Genomic DNA, 16,679 nt, shown 5'->3' with positions numbered 1-16,679 from the left:
GATGAGACGGGGGGCTCTGAGGATGAGACAGGGGGCTCTGAGGGTGGGAAGGGCTCTGAGGATGAGACGGGGGGCTCTGAGGGGGATGAGACGGGGGGCTCTGAGGGTGCGGAGGGCTCTGAGGGTGCTGGGGGTGCGAAGGGCTCTGAGGGTGGGAGGGGCTCTGAGGGTGCGAAGGGCTCTGAGGGTGGGAGGGGCTCTGAGGGTGCGAAGGGCTCTGAGGGTGCGAAGGGCTCTGAGGGTGCGAAGGGCTCTGAGGGTGCGAAGGGCTCTGAGGGTGCGAAGGGCTCTGAGGGTGCGAAGGGCTCTGAGGGTGGGACGGGCTCTGAGGGTGGGACGGGCTCTGAGGGTGGGACGGGCTCTGAGGGCGCGGAGGGCTCTGAGGGCGCGGAGGGCTCTGAGGGCGCGGAGGGCTCTGAGGGCGCGGAGGGCTCTGAGGGCGCGGAGGGCTCTGAGGGCGCGGAGGGCTCTGAGGGCGCGGAGGGCTCTGAGGGCGCTGGGGGTGGGAAGGGCTCTGAGGGCGGGAAGGGCTCTGAGGGCGGGAAGGGCTCTGAGGGTGCGAAGGGCTCTGAGGGCGCTGGGGGTGGGAAGGGCTCTGAGGGTGCTGGGGGTGGGGAGGGCTCTGAGGGTGCGAAGGGCTCTGAGGGTGCGAAGGGCTCTGAGGGTGCTGGGGGTGGGAAGGGCTCTGAGGGTGCTGGGGGTGGGAAGGGCTCTGAGGGTGCTGGGGGTGGGAAGGGCTCTGAGGGTGCTGGGGGTGGGAAGGGCTCTGAGGGTGCTGGGGGTGGGACGGGCTCTGAGGGTGGGACGGGCTCTGAGGGTGGGACGGGCTCTGAGGGTGGGACGGGCTCTGAGGGTGGGACGGGCTCTGAGGGTGGGAAGGGCTCTGAGGGTGCGGAGGGCTCTGAGGGTGCGGAGGGCTCTGAGGGTGCGGAGGGCTCTGAGGGTGCGGAGGGCTCTGAGGGTGCGGAGGGCTCTGAGGGTGCGGAGGGCTCTGAGGGTGCGGAGGGCTCTGAGGGTGCGGAGGGCTCTGAGGGTGCGGAGGGCTCTGAGGGTGCTGAGGGTGGGACGGGCTCTGAGGGTGGGACGGGCTCTGAGGGTGGGACGGGCTCTGAGGGTGGGACGGGCTCTGAGGGTGCTGGGGGTGGGAAGGGCTCTGAGGGTGCGGAGGGCTCTGAGGGTGCGGAGGGCTCTGAGGGCTCTGAGGGTGCGGAGGGCTCTGAGGGTGCTGGGGGTGGGAAGGGCTCTGAGGGTGCTGGGGGTGGGAAGGGCTCTGAGGGTGCGGAGGGCTCTGAGGGTGCTGGGGGTGGGACGGGCTCTGAGGGTGCGGAGGGCTCTGAGGGTGCTGGGGGTGGGACGGGCTCTGAGGGTGCGGAGGGCTCTGAGGGTGCTGGGGGTGGGAAGGGCTCTGAGGGTGCTGGGGGTGGGAAGGGCTCTGAGGGTGCTGGGGGTGGGAAGGGCTCTGAGGGTGCTGGGGGTGGGAAGGGCTCTGAGGGTGCTGGGGGTGGGAAGGGCTCTGAGGGTGCTGGGGGTGGGAAGGGCTCTGAGGGTGCTGGGGGTGGGAAGGGCTCTGAGGGTGCTGGGGGTGGGAAGGGCTCTGAGGGTGCTGGGGGTGGGAAGGGCTCTGAGGGTGCTGGGGGTGGGAAGGGCTCTGAGGGTGCTGGGGGTGGGAAGGGCTCTGAGGGTGCTGGGGGTGGGAAGGGCTCTGAGGGTGCTGGGGGTGGGAAGGGCTCTGAGGGTGCTGGGGGTGGGAAGGGCTCTGAGGGTGCTGGGGGTGGGAAGGGCTCTGAGGGTGCTGGGGGTGGGAAGGGCTCTGAGGGTGCTGGGGGTGGGAAGGGCTCTGAGGGTGCTGGGGGTGGGAAGGGCTCTGAGGGTGCTGGGGGTGGGAAGGGCTCTGAGGGTGCTGGGGGTGGGAAGGGCTCTGAGGGTGCTGGGGGTGGGAAGGGCTCTGAGGGTGCTGGGGGTGGGAAGGGCTCTGAGGGTGCTGGGGGTGGGAAGGGCTCTGAGGGTGCTGGGGGTGGGAAGGGCTCTGAGGGTGCTGGGGGTGGGAAGGGCTCTGAGGGTGCTGGGGGTGGGAAGGGCTCTGAGGGTGCTGGGGGTGGGAAGGGCTCTGAGGGTGCTGGGGGTGGGAAGGGCTCTGAGGGTGCTGGGGGTGGGAAGGGCTCTGAGGGTGCTGGGGGTGGGAAGGGCTCTGAGGGTGCTGGGGGTGGGAAGGGCTCTGAGGGTGCTGGCGGTGGGAAGGGCTCTGAGGGTGCTGGGGGTGGGAAGGGCTCTGAGGGTGCTGGGGGTGGGAAGGGCTCTGAGGGTGCTGGGGGTGGGAAGGGCTCTGAGGGTGCTGGGGGTGGGAAGGGCTCTGAGGGCGCTGGGGGTGGGAAGGGCTCTGAGGGTGCTGGGGGTGGGAAGGGCTCTGAGGGCGCTGGGGGTGGGAAGGGCTCTGAGGGCGCTGGGGGTGGGAAGGGCTCTGAGGGCGCTGGGGGTGGGAAGGGCTCTGAGGGCGCTGGGGGTGGGAAGGGCTCTGAGGGCGCTGGGGGTGGGAAGGGCTCTGAGGGCGCTGGGGGTGGGAAGGGCTCTGAGGGTGCTGGGGGTGGGAAGGGCTCTGAGGGTGCTGGGGGTGGGAAGGGCTCTGAGGGTGGGAAGGGCTCTGAGGGTGCTGGGGGTGGGAAGGGCTCTGAGGGTGCTGGGGGTGGGAAGGGCTCTGAGGGTGCTGGGGGTGGGAAGGGCTCTGAGGGCGCTGGGGGTGGGAAGGGCTCTGAGGGCGCTGGGGGTGGGAAGGGCTCTGAGGGCGCTGGGGGTGGGAAGGGCTCTGAGGGCGCTGGGGGTGGGAAGGGCTCTGAGGGCGCTGGGGGTGGGAAGGGCTCTGAGGATGCTGGGGGTGGGAAGGGCTCTGAGGGTGGGAAGGGCTCTGGGGGTGGGAAGGGCTCTGAGGGTGCTGGGGGTGGGAAGGGCTCTGAGGGTGCTGGGGGTGGGAAGGGCTCTGAGGGTGCTGGGGGTGGGAAGGGCTCTGAGGGCGCTGGGGGTGGGAAGGGCTCTGGGGGCGGGAAGGGCTCTGGGGGCGCGAAGGGCTCTGAGGGTGGGAAGGGCTCTGGGGGTGGGAAGGGCTCTGGGGGTGGGAAGGGCTCTGGGGGTGCTGGGGGTGGGAAGGGCTCTGAGGGCTCTGAGGGTGCGAAGGGCTCTGAGGGTGCGAGGGGTGCTGGGGGTGGGAAGGGCTCTGAGGATGCTGGGGGTGGGACGGGCTCTGAGGGTGCTGGGGGTGGGAAGGGCTCTGAGGGTGCTGGGGGTGGGACGGGCTGTGAGGGTGGGAAGGGCTCTGAGGGTGCTGGGGGTGGGAAGGGCTGTGAGGGTGGGAAGGGCTCTGAGGGTGCTGGGGGTGGGAAGGGCTCTGCGGGTGGGAAGGGTGCTGCGGGTGGGAAGGGCGCTGCGGGTGGGAAGGGCGCTGCGGGTGGGAAGGGCGCTGCGGGTGGGAAGGGCGCTGCGGGTGGGAAGGGCGCTGCGGGTGGGAAGGGCGCTGCGGGTGGGAAGGGCGCTGCGGGTGGGAAGGGCGCTGAGGGTGTGAAGGGCGCTGCGGGTGGGAAGGGCTCTGAGGGTGCTGGGGGTGGGAAGGGCTCTGAGGGTGCTGGGGGTGGGAAGGGCTCTGAGGGTGCTGGGGGTGGGAAGGGCTCTGAGGGTGCTGGGGGTGGGAAGGGCTCTGAGGGTGCTGGGGGTGGGAAGGGCTCTGAGGGTGCTGGGGGTGGGAAGGGCTCTGAGGGTGGGAAGGGCTCTGAGGGTGCTGGGGGTGGGAAGGGCTCTGAGGGTGCTGGGGGTGGGAAGGGCTCTGAGGGTGCTGGGGGTGGGAAGGGCTCTGAGGGTGCTGGGGGTGGGAAGGGCTCTGAGGGTGCTGGGGGTGGGAAGGGCTCTGAGGGTGCTGGGGGTGGGAAGGGCTCTGAGGGTGCTGGGGGTGGGAAGGGCTCTGAGGGTGCTGGGGGTGGGAAGGGCTCTGAGGATGCTGGGGGTGGGAAGGGCTCTGAGGATGCTGGGGGTGGGAAGGGCTCTGAGGGTGCTGAGGGTGGGAAGGGCTCTGAGGGTGGGAAGGGCTCTGAGGGTGCTGGGGGTGGGAAGGGCTCTGAGGGTGCTGGGGGTGGGAAGGGCTCTGAGGGTGCTGGGGGTGGGAAGGGCTCTGAGGGTGCTGGGGGTGGGAAGGGCTCTGAGGGTGCTGGGGGTGGGAAGGGCTCTGAGGGTGCTGGGGGTGGGAAGGGCTCTGAGGGTGCTGGGGGTGGGAAGGGCTCTGAGGGTGCTGGGGGTGGGAAGGGCTCTGAGGGTGCTGGGGGTGGGAAGGGCTCTGAGGGTGCTGGGGGTGGGAAGGGCTCTGAGGGTGCGAAGGGTGCTGGGGATGAGGAAGAGAAGGGCTCTGAGGGTGCTGGGGATGAGGAAGAGAAGGGCTCTGAGGGTGCTGGGGATGAGGAAGAGAAGGGCTTTGAGGGTGCTGGGGATGAGGAAGAGAAGGGCTTTGAGGATGCGTGCACGAAGGGAGAGTGCACCGAGGGTCATCCACATTCCAGGAGTGACTGGTTATCATCTGTGAAGCTTTAGAGAGAGTTTACAAGAGTTAGTGCCAACAAAGCCAGCATTTGGTTGGTCAATGAATGTACACAGCACAAGTATGCAAAACCCACCTGGTTGTGGTGGGGGACAGACAGAGTCACAGCAAAAGCAGACCGCATTGTCACCATACAACTCAGTCCACCTGCAAGAATGGATACGATGAAGCACCTGGGGACCTTCAACTTTGACCATAGCAGGTTTCACCACTCACGTTTTGCTTCCGGGATTGTAGTTGCAGGACTTTGCACTTTCAGTTGGGGTAACATCCCCCACTGAGATATCACAATGCATGTAGAGTTCCTATGTAACAATTCCAATTAGTAAAATAACAATTGAATACATCATTAAAAAAAAAACAAAAAAAAAAACAGGAGATCCATACCTTCAGGGTAGACGTTTTGGCCATCCCTTCAAAGATGAAGCTACCAATCGTAAACTTTAAAACGGTCTTTGTGGCGTGACTGATGAATTGTGACTGCTCGGAGTACCGGCCATCAACCATACAACTACCCAGGGATAGAAAACCCAAACTTAGACTTGACAATTTATAAAATGACCAATATTGTATACGCAGACAAATGAGGGCCTTACCCAGTGTTCTCAATCACTGTATATTGTGGCACAGAGGTGAGCAACGGAGAGATGGTTATAAAGCACTTGTTGACGTACACCCTCACAGGTTTTTGAGCCAGCACAGAGTCAAGCGTAGCCTCAAAGAACATGGGCTGTCCAAGCGTGTAGCCGATACCTGGAGTCAACTCGGTCCCATGGACTGAAACAGAATCATGTCTCATCCGCCAAGAATATTAAAAACACCCAAGTCAGTTGGTCTTGTTTCCCCACTTACCATCATAGGCAGCGAGGGTGACCCAGGTCCTTGAAGTGAGGGGTCTGAATACGGTTCCTCCCCTCACTGTGGGCCAGAAGCCGACCTTGTAAGAGAGATGGAACCTGCAAGGAAAGCAGTATCAGGCAAGGTTTAAGGATGGGCTTCCCCATGGAGATCATTTCCCTTGGGTTGCCCTTAGGAAGTGTTAGGAGTCCAGTCAGAACTGGAGATCTTATGCCAACTCCAGTGCTTGTGGATGACAGTGCAATGATGTATGCATGTTGTTTTAAGCAATAATTGATGTGGAGAAAGGCAAGCGGGTGGGCTCGGGTCTTACCGATTATAACTACACTCGAGGGGAACATCAAAGTTGAAGTCCCTCACAATGGGTCCTGTAGACTCCCGTTTATAAGAGATCCTGTTGGTGAAGGTCACCCGGTCAGCATGACTCTACAAAAAAAAAAGAACAATTAGGCTGCTGCTGGGGCTCCAGTCCAAAAGGAGGATTTTAACCTGCCATGGATCAGATCTGATGTGAAACCTAATCTTGTGAGCTCAGGTTAGACTGAAGATCAGTGAAAATGAATGCATCAGTTAAAAATCACCCACCGTAATCACAGTACCACAAGCCATCAGGGGGTAGAGCAGGTAGAAGTGACTATCGGTGGCTTGATTGACAGGGCAGGACCCAAACTTCAGGTAACTGTAGGCATCAAGGCTGGAAAATAATTCTCTCTGAACTCTAACATAGATCCTATTAATATGGCACAATATGTCAATAGGGTTGTTGCAGGTAGGCCTTTGGGTAGGTGGACCTCTTGTGGCCAATAGAATGTCCTTTACTGAGTCAGGCAGTGGTTCGGCATCCTTCCCAGGGACAACAAGAGACATCCGGTCCGAAGAGGCTGCGATAGGCACAAATTCTGGAACTTTCCTGGCTTCTGGGCGGCTGCCCGGCTGTTTTTGGGTGCCTTGTTTCCATTGCCTAGGTACTAACCTTGCCGCTTCATCTTGCTCGATTTCTCTCTCCATCTCTGACCAGAGCGCCTCAGGTGACTGCCCAAAAACATTTTTAAATTTAAGGCAGTAGGCAGAGGTTATCATAAACATAAGCAGCAAGAATCCTTTCACCCCCATTTTGAGACCAACCAATAGCTTGCTACGATAAATAAGAAGCAAGGCTCTGTGTGCGTTTATACTGCAACACAGTGATGCTAATTGATTTCACCTGCAGATGATGTTATGCAAAACCAGTAAGTCCACTCCGAGATGTATTATCATGACTTTTACCATTAAAAACTAATATATTTATGGGTTGCGTTCATGTCAGGAAAATCACAAATCAAGGACTCAAAGTCTAGCTGCACACTATTCCAGATAGTTTTTTACTATGTAATTTTTTTCTGAACCCTTTTTTTCGAAGGGAACGTCTGCCGGAAGTCGGACAGTAAACTCAGGAAGTTCCTACGCAACCAAGAGGTTATGCTAGTTAGCTCGCTAACATTATGTTTGTTTTACGACTATATGCGAACATTTTGGGCATGTAGTTTTATAACGTTATTAACTTGCTAAAGAAACAAAGCGCAATATTCTTAAAATCCATCTTATTCAACCATGTTGTGGACACGCTTATTGATGACAGAATGGCTCTCACAACTGTAGCCCTGCGCGTACCAGCCACATACGACATTGTTTTGACAGCTAGGCTAGTAGTAGCAAGAACATGGACAACTAACGTTAACAACTAGCGTTTGCAAATTTTACTGCTATTGGAATTGTGTTAGATGTAAAAACTCAAACCTTTGTAGCTTTTTCTCCAAATGCTGTCTTTCTAGATATATTTCTAAATGTATATCTTATTTGAATAGTATAGCTAGCTAGCTATCATAGCTCATGTCTTTCTAAGCTACAAAGCTAGCTATCTCCAACTAGTAGCTAGCCATTTGGGCCATTCATATTTCAAATCAAGTGATCCCAGGACAGGAATCGGAGCGACAAGCTCAACTCTTAATCCGACCCAATGCGTGGCATCATGGGCGCTCAGGGCAGTCCTGTCAAAAGTTACGACTATCTCCTCAAGTTCTTACTGGTGGGGGACAGTGATGTTGGGAAGGGAGAGATTCTGGAAAGCTTGCAGGATGGGTCGGTGGAATCGCCCTACGCCTACAGCAGTGGTGAGTGCTGGACAGCACTGGAGTACTGTAGGTCGGGTGGGGAATCAGAGTGGTGAATTGCGGTTGGATCTATGAATCTGCATAAATGCAATCATTAGTATTGTCATGGGGATGTGCTTCATGTTTGTCGTGCGTCATTATCTCGGTGCTCCAAAAATGTTTTTTGTTGTAGATCAGTTTGAGTTTTCTTTTTAAATAAAATGGGATTGACCGATTATTTCTGGTTACAAAGTGCTAATTAAAAAAAAATCTTTGTTCTAATTCTTGTATTGCACTCAGGGATTGACTATAAAACCACAACAATCCTACTGGATGGAAGGAGAGTCAAGTTAGAATTGTGGTAAGTAATGAAACACTACACACAGGAGAGATTAGAGTTGCCTGGCATTCTGGGTTGAATCTCAGCGTTGAATCTTAACTTCAATCTCACAAATTCTGTGTTGAACAGGGATACCTCTGGCCAAGGCAGATTCTGCACCATCTTCAGATCCTATTCTCGTGGGGCCCAGGTGAGAGGACTGTTGTTCTGTCCAAGCTGATGTTTAGGGAGTCAGGTGGCTGAGCGGTTAGGGAATCGGGCTAGTAATCTAAAGGTTGCCAGTTCGATTCCCGGCCGTGCAAAATGACGTTGTGTCCTTGGGCAAGGCACTTAACCCTACTTGCCTCGGGGTAATGTCCCTGTACTTACTGTAAGTCGCTCTGGATAAGAGCGTCTGCTAAATGACTGAATGAATGTAAATGTTTGTCTGTCCTGTACATATCGTGGTATTATCTCATGTTTGTTCCTTCCACAGGGAATCCTGTTGGTGTATGACATCACAAACGGCTGGTCATTCGATGGCATCGACCGCTGGATCCGAGAGATTGACGAGGTAAACTCTTTTTATCACGTTGGTTGGGTGACACTACGCAAAAACAAGTATCCTCTTACAGTAGTCCAATTTCTGAATCACATTCAGTCACTGAGAGGTCGGGAGGGGTCACTATTTTCCATTTCCATGGCTAATCCATTTCCTGTGCCTAAAGAGAGACTGACAATGTACTCGTATTACGAAAACCGGACCGTCGATATTGAGCTCTGGGAGTCAGTGAGATGTTAACCAGAGCGTGGTGCCAAAAAAAAACGTGAAAAAAAAACGCGAAACGGCTAAACTCCAACCATCCCCGGTTCTTTCTCTCCCCCCCCCCCCTCCTCTCCAGCATGCCCCTGGCGTTCCCCGCATCCTTGTGGGCAATCGTCTCCATCTGGCGTTCAAGCGGCAGGTGCCCACGGAGCAAGCGCGGGCGTACGCCGAGAAGAACGGCATGACCTTCTTTGAGGTCAGCCCCTTGTGCAACTTCAACGTCATCGAGTCGTTCACGGAGCTGTCGCGCATCGTGCTGATGAGGCACGGCATGGAGAAGTTCTGGAAGCCCAACCGAGGTGAGGAGGACCGGGGGGCGAGGAGGGGGGGACGGGGAGGTTGGTCTGGGACGTGGGTGGATGGAGAGGGGCAAGACGGTGGGTTTGGGATTAGTAGGACATCACCTGGCTATCAGGGGGCCAGGGTGTGTTACTGGGATATGAGGGTCAGGTACTCGTCGCTTTGTTTAACCAAGTACCAGCTTGGTTATACAGTATGTATGTAAGTACTGTGAAGTCTTTAAAGCAAAAAAAAAAAAAGGCAATATTCACAGTCTCTGCCCATCCTGTGGTGTGGCCTCTTAACCCCTTCCCCCCCCCCCCTCCTCCTTACCTGCAGTGTTCAGCCTGCAGGACCTCTGCTGCCGCTCCATCGTGTCCTGCACCCCCGTCCACCTCATCGACAAGCTGCCCCTCCCCGTCGCCATCAAGTCCCACCTCAAGTCCTTCTCCATGGCCAACGGCATGAACGCCGTCATGATGCACGGACGCTCCTACTCTGTGGCCAACCACCCGGCCGGGGGCGGCGGCGGAGGCGCGGGCTCCAACAGCGGCAAGGGCAACAGCCTCAAGAGGTCCAAGTCCTTCCGCCCCCCGCAGAGCCCCCCGAAGAGCTCCTCCGGCAAAATCAACTGTAAGATATCGTAGGGGATGGGGGAAGAAACGAGGGCGCGAGTAACCCACCCTCGCTCGCCTGCTCCTCCTATCCCCTTCCCTCAAGGGTGGGGGGGCCTGTGGGTGAGCGGACTCACATGGGGCACCGTGTAAGGGGGGGGGGGGCTGCTACGGAGAACGTGGTCTGCCTGAGGATGCAGCTGTTTGAGGTGGGGTTAGTCAGCGGCGTTAAAGCCGACTCGGTGTGTGCTCGTTTTCAACCCCATCCACACACGCGCGCGCACCTTTTTGTGGGTGACCCTTGCACCCACAGCCTTTCACTGTGACCCGTCGAATCCTGAAGCTCAAATCAAGTGGTCTGCGCTCATCTGTCAACACTACACGAGGCGGAGGACCCCCGAACAGCCTTTTTAATGGACTCGATCACATGGGTCAAAGTAATACTTTGTTGTAAATACATGATACACTGTTGGCTTGTTTTCCAGTTTGTTTTCACACCAACTTCTTGGGTCTTTTAACATGACTAGGAAGGGGAAGCTCTGTGTAATTGGCATTGTAACAAGCCTCATGCATGTTCTCCTCGTTCTCCTTAATCACAGTTCTCACACACTCGGTTGATATTTGAAAGAGTTTGATTGCGTGCAGGGCCTCTGAAGTATCTAGGTCCACCGCTGGGCCTGGTCACATGCCATTTACCGTTCTACTCCCTCCATCATCCATCACCATCAATCATTCAACTGCTGTTGTCATGGTCATTCCTGCTCTCTGGAACCCAACACCAGAGACGCCAGTCTGCAGGCTCATGCTGCAATAAAATGTACTTGGGTTCATTTTAATTGGTTGTGATGTACAACATGCCTCTAGTCCTCTTCTGCGGTCAATTATATGCTGGAAGATTTGGCAGTTCGTTTTTCTCATGAAATCATGTACAACTCTTAGGACAAGCATTGTTTGATCAGTGCTTTGACTTCTGGTTAAGGTCTTGACCTATCTGGCTTTACTGGTGTGTTTTTTAGGGCATGTGTAAAATTACTTAAAAATGGGAATGGATTAAATTGTAACATACTACCATCGGACTTCAGTAAACTTTTTTAGTTTATTTTCTCATTTCTTTGTTTTACTGATTATTTATTCTCTTTTTCATGAATGTATATTCCAGTGTTCGTTATGTTGTGGTAAAGTGTAAGGTGTTTAAAGGGACAAATATTTAGAATGTTAGGATATTCACAGGAACATTCCTCTAAAGGCCACGCAGAACAACAATTTTACGCATGATGTTTTCCATCTGTATTTTGTTAGAGGAAAAGAACAATTAATGAAGGATCAAAACACTATCTGGTTTTGTTAATATGTTAATACAACATGGCTGACGGAAATAATAAACAACTTTCAATTTCTATTTTGACTGCATAAAAGTAAGCTGCCATTAAAAGCAGGTGATTTCTTCAACAATAAAGCAAAATGTGTTTGACCGTTTTTACTTCTGCGGAATTTTCATTCAGTGCAGTCTTGAATATAAATGATGGGTTGCCCCATATTGTCGCTCTGGGCCTATATGATCTTGTTCTTCCATTCTTCAAGGTCAGAGCGTGAGCGGTGGGAATTTTTGGTTTCCCATTGTCTTGGGTTTCTAAGCAAAGCGGGGAAGCCGGCATCATGCTCAAGTGCAATTAAACCGTGGGGGGTGCTGAATTGATTAGCTGGCCTCGCGGTATTGGCCGGGCTGAGGCTAACCGGTACATCTCTACGACATTTGAATGCCGAGCGGTCAAAAGTCACGCTAAGGTTGATAGGTCACTTTAAGTGAAAAGAAGAGTGGAGCTGCTTCTCAGAGGCCTCGCGGCCGTGCTTGGACAAAGATGAGTCGCACACCATTGAAAATGTGTGTGTTTACGTCTTCCCACCTGACCGCGGCATCTCAGAGCTTTGTGTGAATGAGTGATGGTGCTAAACTGACCGACGTCTAGACACCGACGAACGTAAACAAGATGTTTTCTTCAGGCTATTTGTGTCATGTCCTGCGTTCAGTTTAAATTGGAGTGCAGCTATTAGGACAGAAAGCCAATTCGGTTTATAGAATTGTATTTTCCCCAAATCAACATCCCTAACCAAAAGCAATTTGGGCATGCGGCTCAAAAAGTGGATGCGTTGTGTCAATAATCTAGAAGCAAATTAAATGCCCTTCCTTATAGCCTTCAGTCATTACCATGTTTATGAGCATCACCTCTATAAATTGTGTCTGGGCGCATGAAACATTGGATTTCTCACCGGAATGTTTGGCCCCGTGCGCACGGTTGTTGGGACAGCTTGCCTACATGGCCCCACGATTCCTTTGATGTATTTACAATGTTTGTCCAGTTGCCTAGCGCATGGTGTTCCTTCGTAAAAGTTTCAGACGCTGGATGACCACGGGGGCGGTCAGAGGGGCTGCCCTTTCCACCTCCATTCACACTCACCGATGTTGCGTTTCTCTTTCTTTGTGCACGTCTGCTTTCGCACGTATGCAGAGACACGTTTTTGTTTTGGAGCGAATTAAAGCTTCGACATTGAGTTTTAAGTCATTTTTTAAGAAATATAGAGCCACAATTCTATCCTGTGTTTTTTTTTTTACTTTGTGTTTTGTTACTTTGAAGTAGGCTACTTCTTTAGTCGATGGAGTCGAGTAGGTAGATGTTGCTGGATAATGGTTTATTCATCTGCAATTTGAGAAGAAGAGATTCTTTTCAGCTTGCAACAAATTGCCACTTGTTCCCAGATTGGTTACGCACAAACGGAACAATTGCGGTTTGAAATAATGAGTTTGCTTTCATGAGAAACTGACGGAGATATGGAAATAATAGGTGGCTGGTGTTTTATGGCAAATAAGTAATAATGCATACAACTTGTGTCGGACATTGGGAGGTTGGAGTGAAGATTGATGCGCCTCGGCAAAAAGTACTTAGTTCAGAGGGACTTTTATTAAGAATAATCAGATGGATTATTCTCGTTTTCATGATTTTGGTTTGCGCATTGCCCCAGGACGCTTCGAGTGCAAGTTTAACAGGAGTCCAAATTAAGCATCAAGGAGTTTGTCCGAACACGCTGAATGCCAACCTCTGGGTCGATGCACAAAGCACCTGCGAGAGGGAATGCAACGTCGACGAGGTTAGACGTTGCTATTCGTTAAATTATCTGTGAAAATTCCATTAAAGAAATGTACATATCTTGTCATTTAGGAGATGCTTTAATCCAGTAAAAAAAAAAAAAATCCATCTTCTTTGCTCCTCAGGACTGCGCAGACTTTGAGAAGTGCTGCACCAACGTGTGTGGGCTCAATAGCTGTGTGGCTGCCCGGTTCTCTGATGGCACACCAGCCCAGCCGGACGGCCTGGATCGTGGAGCAGGCAGGGACCAGGTCTCAGTTGCCACCTGCCAGGGCTTCATCTGCAGCCAGCAGGGGGCCACCTGTGACATCTGGGAGGGCCAGCCCATCTGCAAGTGTCAGGACCGCTGCGAGAAGGAGCCCAGCTTTACCTGCGCCTCCGACGGCCTCACCTACTTCAACCGCTGCTATATGGACGCCGAGGCCTGCGTACGAGGGGTAACCATCACGGTGGTCACCTGCCGCTTCTACCTGGCTGGGCCCCAAGCCAGCCCTCTACCCCAGGACACCACAGCCAACCCCACCCCAAGCTCCTCCCGGGAGGACACCATGCCCCCTACGCTCTTCTCCAACCCCAGCCACCAGTCCATCTATGTGGGGGGCACCGTGAGTTTCCACTGCGACGTCATTGGGGCACCGCGGCCCGACGTCACCTGGGAGAAGCAGAGCGATCGCAAGGAGCGCCTGGTGATGCGTCCCGACCAGATGTACGGCAACGTGGTCATCACCAACATCGGTCAGCTGGTTATCTACAACGCCCAGGTGTGGGACACGGGCGTCTACAGTTGCATCGCCCGCAACAGCGGCGGGGCCCTGCGCGCCGACTACCCCCTGTCGGTCGTCCGGCGCGCCGCCGACGACTTCTCCGAGGACCCGGAGTTGGGGATGTCCATGGGGCGTCCGTTCTCGCCCGCCGACTGCCTGGCGGAGGTGGAGCGGCGAGACTGCGGCGGCGAGCGCCAGGTGGACTGGTACTACGACAGCAAGCAGGCCACCTGCGTGGCGTTCGGCAACAACGGCTGTGAGGATGGCCGCAACCGCTTCCAGACGTACGAAGAGTGCCGGGCGTCGTGCCAGCGGGAGGGCGCGGGCACCTGCTCCCTGCCCGCCGTCCAGGGCCCCTGCAAGTCGTGGCAGGGCCGCTGGGCCTGGAACTCCCTCTCCAAACAATGCCAGGCCTTCGCGTACGGCGGCTGCCACGGCAACGCCAACAGCTTCCGCAGCAAGAAGGAGTGCGAGGCCAGCTGCCCCCGCGCCAAGAGCCGGCCCTGCAAGACATGCCGCGTCAAGGGCAAGATGGTGCCCAGCCTCTGCCGAAGCGACTTCGCCATCGTGGGCCGACTGACGGAGCTGATCGAGGACCTGGACTCGGGGATCGCCCGCTTCAGCCTGGACGAGGTCCTGCGCGACGAGAAGATGGGCCTGGCCTTCTTCAACACCAGGCACCTGGAGGTGACGCTGGCTAAGATCGACTGGGGCTGCCCCTGCCCCAACATCACCATGGAGGAGGGCCCCCTGCTGGTGGTGATGGGGGAAGTGCAGGACGGCATGGCTGTGATCCAGCCAGACAGCTACGTCAGACCCATCACAGACCGGAGGCTGAAGAAGATCCGCGAGGTGATAGGGAAGAAGACCTGCCAGATGCTCCACAGGTTTCAGGACTGATGCTGGTCACCTTGACTACAGGGGGGTTATCGTAACTGTTGACGTCATCATTGTAAATGATGTTATTAGACACGCCGGTTGCATCATATGTAACGTTGTGGATCATCTCATACTGACGTAGCCATGTACTGACCTTCCAGTACTGCCAATAGGGTAATATTATGGTGAGTCATGGTGAGTGTCTTTTTGTTGGCGTGTTAAGTGTTTGTATTACATTTCACTAAAAGTCATGTTTATGTATAACCAACTGTGAAGAATCTCAACAAAGCATTTGGTAAATCACTCCCTTTCATTGTAAATATCCCTGTTCTTTAAACCATTAAGTTGTATTACAAAAATAAAACCCTTTTTTTTACTCTTGTATGAAGTAGAAAATATTGTGAATGCTTGTTTGTGTTCATTTTTATTCAAGCACAAGAGTGAGCCATACAGTTTGAAGTTATACAAAGTATAAAATCTGTGCACAAGTGTATTCTGTGAAATGTGAATACTACGGAATGGAGGATATTGGGACCAAACTGAACTAGAGTGGATAGGGATAAAGTCATAGGTCAAGTTAGTTTAAAGAACTGGTCAAATGTTCATTCTTGGTCATCCTGATCAGGAAGTGACATAGTAATGCATGGTGATTAGCTGGAATAGAATCTCAGATTGAGGTGGCATCAACAGAAGGAATAATAGCAGATTCTTCACACCAAGCTTTCCTTCCGGAACAGAAGACACTTGTTGTTGGCAGGCATGTCGACCTAAACAGGTAGAAACCGGTCACAATCTGGCACCTTGGAAGTACAAAACACACACATTCGCACTTTCTTGCGCCGCACTTGTTTAGAAAGGCCTTACCACTTTCTCCAGGAACAGGCCACTCTTCTGTGCCAAGGAACTGAGCAGGGAGACATCTCTGAGACCCCAGTCAGGGCACCTTGAACCAACATAAAGAGACAAATAGAAGGAGGGAGGGAAACATATAAGTAGCTATTCTCAACTGAAGTCAAGATGTCTCTCTCTCTCTTTCACACTTTTGCCGCCTATGGAATCCTGCCTCACCGTTGCCTGAGACTGCAGTCAAAGTCGATGTTGCTCTGAGGGGTGATCCGCCCGTTCACCGCATAGGGCTGCGAACACAGCAGTAGCGTCGTTTCAACCTCAAGCTGGGTATTATCACACGGTGTTGTAACATAAATATAACACTGCACGCCTTCATCAATATTAGGCTATATTCACCCCATATGTCAGCAGGACCCCTTGTGGTTTTAGGATGGCGCCCGTTCCTTTAAACAGCCCCTGTGTGTAACAAGGGTATCAACAGAAGACTAGTAGCACTCGGCAAAAGCGACACAAATAATTATAATCTGAAATGCATGGAAACGATGGTCTCAATTCATAGGACTGGGCCCTCTCACCTCTGTGCAGGCCATAGGAGATATGTGGATCATGTTGATGTTAAGGACTAGATCCAGAGACTCGGGCTGGATCCCAGCCCAGTGTTCACTGGGCTGCGAGGCATCGAGGTGGATGGCGGGCTTCACATTGTCCAGGTTATAGTGTGCTCTGTACGCTTCTATACTGCAGGGGACAAAAGAGACGGTTCTCAATGCGTACGTGCACCAGAAAACAATTGCACTGTTTTCCATCTAATGAAAGGGTATAGCCCTTCATTAAATTGCAATCTTACTGATATTCGTTATTCTGTCATCGCGCCAACTCTGTCGCTAAACCTTGTGCATTTGAGAGAAGCGTCTAATTCCAATCTGAATATATAAAATACGTACGTGGTAGTGCATGCATTCTGAAATTACCTGGCGATGGACTGCCGATCAAATTCTGACGGCTGCCATAGAATATTGCGTAGGGATTGTGCGAAGTGAGTGACATGTTGACCAGTACCCGAGGAAATCTCAAGAGCGTTCAATGGTCTATTCGTGTCCACACACTCCCGCAGCACCGCTAAAATGGGCTCCTTGTTCCTCTCAGCAGCAGCGGCATTGAGCATCTTGTCAAACCCCGGGTACACTCGCCGCGCTGAAAGATATAATCGTTGCAACCACTCCAGCCGAACTGCAGGTATCTTACACAGCACGTACAGTAACAACAGCAATCGTTCGTTGTTTGCTATTGAAACACTGGGGTTATACGTTTCATATTCAGAAGTAGTCCGAATGCGTTGTGTTTTCCAGTTTCTAGTGCTATGCTGGCTATTAATCGAACACTCCACCCATCCGGGACAAAAAAATATACACCACAAGCGTACCCATGGAACTTCCTCGTTTTGTCACA

General features: G+C 54.1%; 3 protein-coding genes across 3 annotated transcripts; 2 read left to right on the top strand and 1 right to left on the bottom strand.

Moving 5' to 3' along the window:
• The first annotated feature begins 6,805 nt into the window (after positions 1 to 6,805).
• Positions 6,806 to 11,071, top strand: LOC134008460 (ras-related protein Rab-40C-like). The gene is made up of 6 exons (XM_062447848.1): positions 6,806 to 7,578; positions 7,858 to 7,918; positions 8,027 to 8,087; positions 8,373 to 8,450; positions 8,779 to 9,001; positions 9,321 to 11,071. The coding sequence occupies exons 1-6, from the start codon at positions 7,425 to 7,427 to the stop codon at positions 9,626 to 9,628; spliced, it is 885 nt and encodes a 294-aa protein (XP_062303832.1). The 5' UTR covers positions 6,806 to 7,424; the 3' UTR covers positions 9,629 to 11,071.
• A 929-nt stretch (positions 11,072 to 12,000) lies between these two features.
• Positions 12,001 to 14,740, top strand: wfikkn1 (WAP, follistatin/kazal, immunoglobulin, kunitz and netrin domain containing 1). The gene is made up of 2 exons (XM_062447841.1): positions 12,001 to 12,739; positions 12,864 to 14,740. The coding sequence occupies exons 1-2, from the start codon at positions 12,467 to 12,469 to the stop codon at positions 14,400 to 14,402; spliced, it is 1,812 nt and encodes a 603-aa protein (XP_062303825.1). The 5' UTR covers positions 12,001 to 12,466; the 3' UTR covers positions 14,403 to 14,740.
• A 48-nt stretch (positions 14,741 to 14,788) lies between these two features.
• mettl26 (methyltransferase like 26) lies at positions 14,789 to 16,608 on the bottom strand. Its single transcript, XM_062447849.1, has 6 exons — positions 16,202 to 16,608; positions 15,806 to 15,968; positions 15,627 to 15,686; positions 15,450 to 15,517; positions 15,246 to 15,324; positions 14,789 to 15,148 (listed from the first exon to the last, which is right to left on the bottom strand). Exons 1-6 carry the CDS (start codon positions 16,393 to 16,395, stop codon positions 15,092 to 15,094), a joined length of 621 nt encoding a protein of 206 aa, XP_062303833.1. The 5' UTR covers positions 16,396 to 16,608; the 3' UTR covers positions 14,789 to 15,091.
• Between the last annotated feature and the right edge of the window lie 71 nt (positions 16,609 to 16,679).

The sequence above is a fragment of the Osmerus eperlanus genome, chromosome 22, assembly GCF_963692335.1.
Source record: "Osmerus eperlanus chromosome 22, fOsmEpe2.1, whole genome shotgun sequence".
NCBI lineage: Eukaryota > Metazoa > Chordata > Actinopteri > Osmeriformes > Osmeridae > Osmerus > Osmerus eperlanus.
This window is presented reverse-complemented; position numbering and strand designations above follow the sequence as displayed.

What these genes read in the sequence shown, in the direction of transcription:
- wfikkn1 (XM_062447841.1), top strand. Translation starts at nt 12,467, where the DNA reads ATGCATACAACTTGTGTCGGACATTGGGAGGTTGGAGTGAAGATTGAT. An exon ending in GGGAATGCAACGTCGACGAG is followed by an intron (nt 12,740 to 12,863) that starts GTTAGACGTTGC and finishes TTTGCTCCTCAG; the next exon opens with GACTGCGCAGACTTTGAGAA.
- LOC134008460 (XM_062447848.1), top strand. Translation starts at nt 7,425, where the DNA reads ATGCGTGGCATCATGGGCGCTCAGGGCAGTCCTGTCAAAAGTTACGAC. An exon ending in CCTATTCTCGTGGGGCCCAG is followed by an intron (nt 8,088 to 8,372) that starts GTGAGAGGACTG and finishes TTCCTTCCACAG; the next exon opens with GGAATCCTGTTGGTGTATGA. An exon ending in GGATCCGAGAGATTGACGAG is followed by an intron (nt 8,451 to 8,778) that starts GTAAACTCTTTT and finishes CCTCCTCTCCAG; the next exon opens with CATGCCCCTGGCGTTCCCCG.
- mettl26 (XM_062447849.1), bottom strand. Translation starts at nt 16,395, where the DNA reads ATGCTCAATGCCGCTGCTGCTGAGAGGAACAAGGAGCCCATTTTAGCG. An exon ending in GGGTCCTGCTGACATATGGG is followed by an intron (nt 15,518 to 15,626) that starts GTGAATATAGCC and finishes CTGTGTTCGCAG; the next exon opens with CCCTATGCGGTGAACGGGCG. An exon ending in GCCTGTTCCTGGAGAAAGTG is followed by an intron (nt 15,149 to 15,245) that starts GTAAGGCCTTTC and finishes CTACCTGTTTAG; the next exon opens with GTCGACATGCCTGCCAACAA.